Here is a 607-nt window from a genome sequence, read left to right as displayed (position 1 = left end):
GCGGCGGGGGGGTCCTTAGCACAGCAGTGTCTCTGGAAGCACGCGTGTTTCTTCCTTTGGGAAGCAGCGACCTTGCGTATCATCTCTCCTGTTCTCAACAGGGCTATTCCGAGTCTCCGGACCTGGAGTTTGAGTATGCTGACACGGACAAGTGGGCGGCCGAGCTCTCCGGTAAAGATAAACCTCAGTCGGGGTTGAGGTCGGTCTTGTGTTCGTCACTGGGCTTGTAGCCGCCGTGCCGGTCCTCGATGATGGGGTCGAAGAGCTCCTTGAACACTTCGTACGACTCCTCGTCGCCCGCCACGGTGCCCACGGTCATGATGTAGGGGTGGCCTGGGGGAGGGCGCCAAACCAGGGCAGTGACGTCACTGCCTGCCCAAGCCGGCGACCGAACAGCCAGCAGCTCCTCGCGGGGCGGACGGGGTGTATTTTTAAAAAGTAGTTCTGGGCCTTGATGCTCACTCTTCATATTGGTTAGAAGAATTTAGTGTTCTCTGGTTCTTTTTGGCAGAAGGCATGGGACTAGTGTGGTTTTATTTGTTCTTTGTGTTGATTGGTCAAGTCCCTGGCGGATGAGTGAAGGTGTTTGTATTTAAGTAGTCTCAAT

The 607-nt window shown here is 55.2% G+C and overlaps 1 protein-coding gene across 1 annotated transcript in view; it reads right to left on the bottom strand.

Annotated features, from left to right (window-relative positions):
- CKB (creatine kinase, brain) overlaps nt 1–469 on the bottom strand; it is a 21,967-nt gene extending 21,498 nt beyond the window's left edge. Inside the window, exon 1 of the mRNA XM_006765893.1 lies at nt 186–469. Coding sequence (XP_006765956.1) covers nt 186–469 — 284 coding nt within the window. The remainder of the gene's footprint in view (nt 1–185) is intronic.
- Nucleotides 470–607: the final 138 nt, after the last annotated feature.

Source organism: Myotis davidii, unplaced genomic scaffold (assembly GCF_000327345.1).
Source record: "Myotis davidii unplaced genomic scaffold, ASM32734v1 scaffold480, whole genome shotgun sequence".
NCBI lineage: Eukaryota > Metazoa > Chordata > Mammalia > Chiroptera > Vespertilionidae > Myotis > Myotis davidii.
Note: the sequence above shows the minus strand (reverse complement) of the source record. Positions and strands in the feature narration are given on the sequence as shown.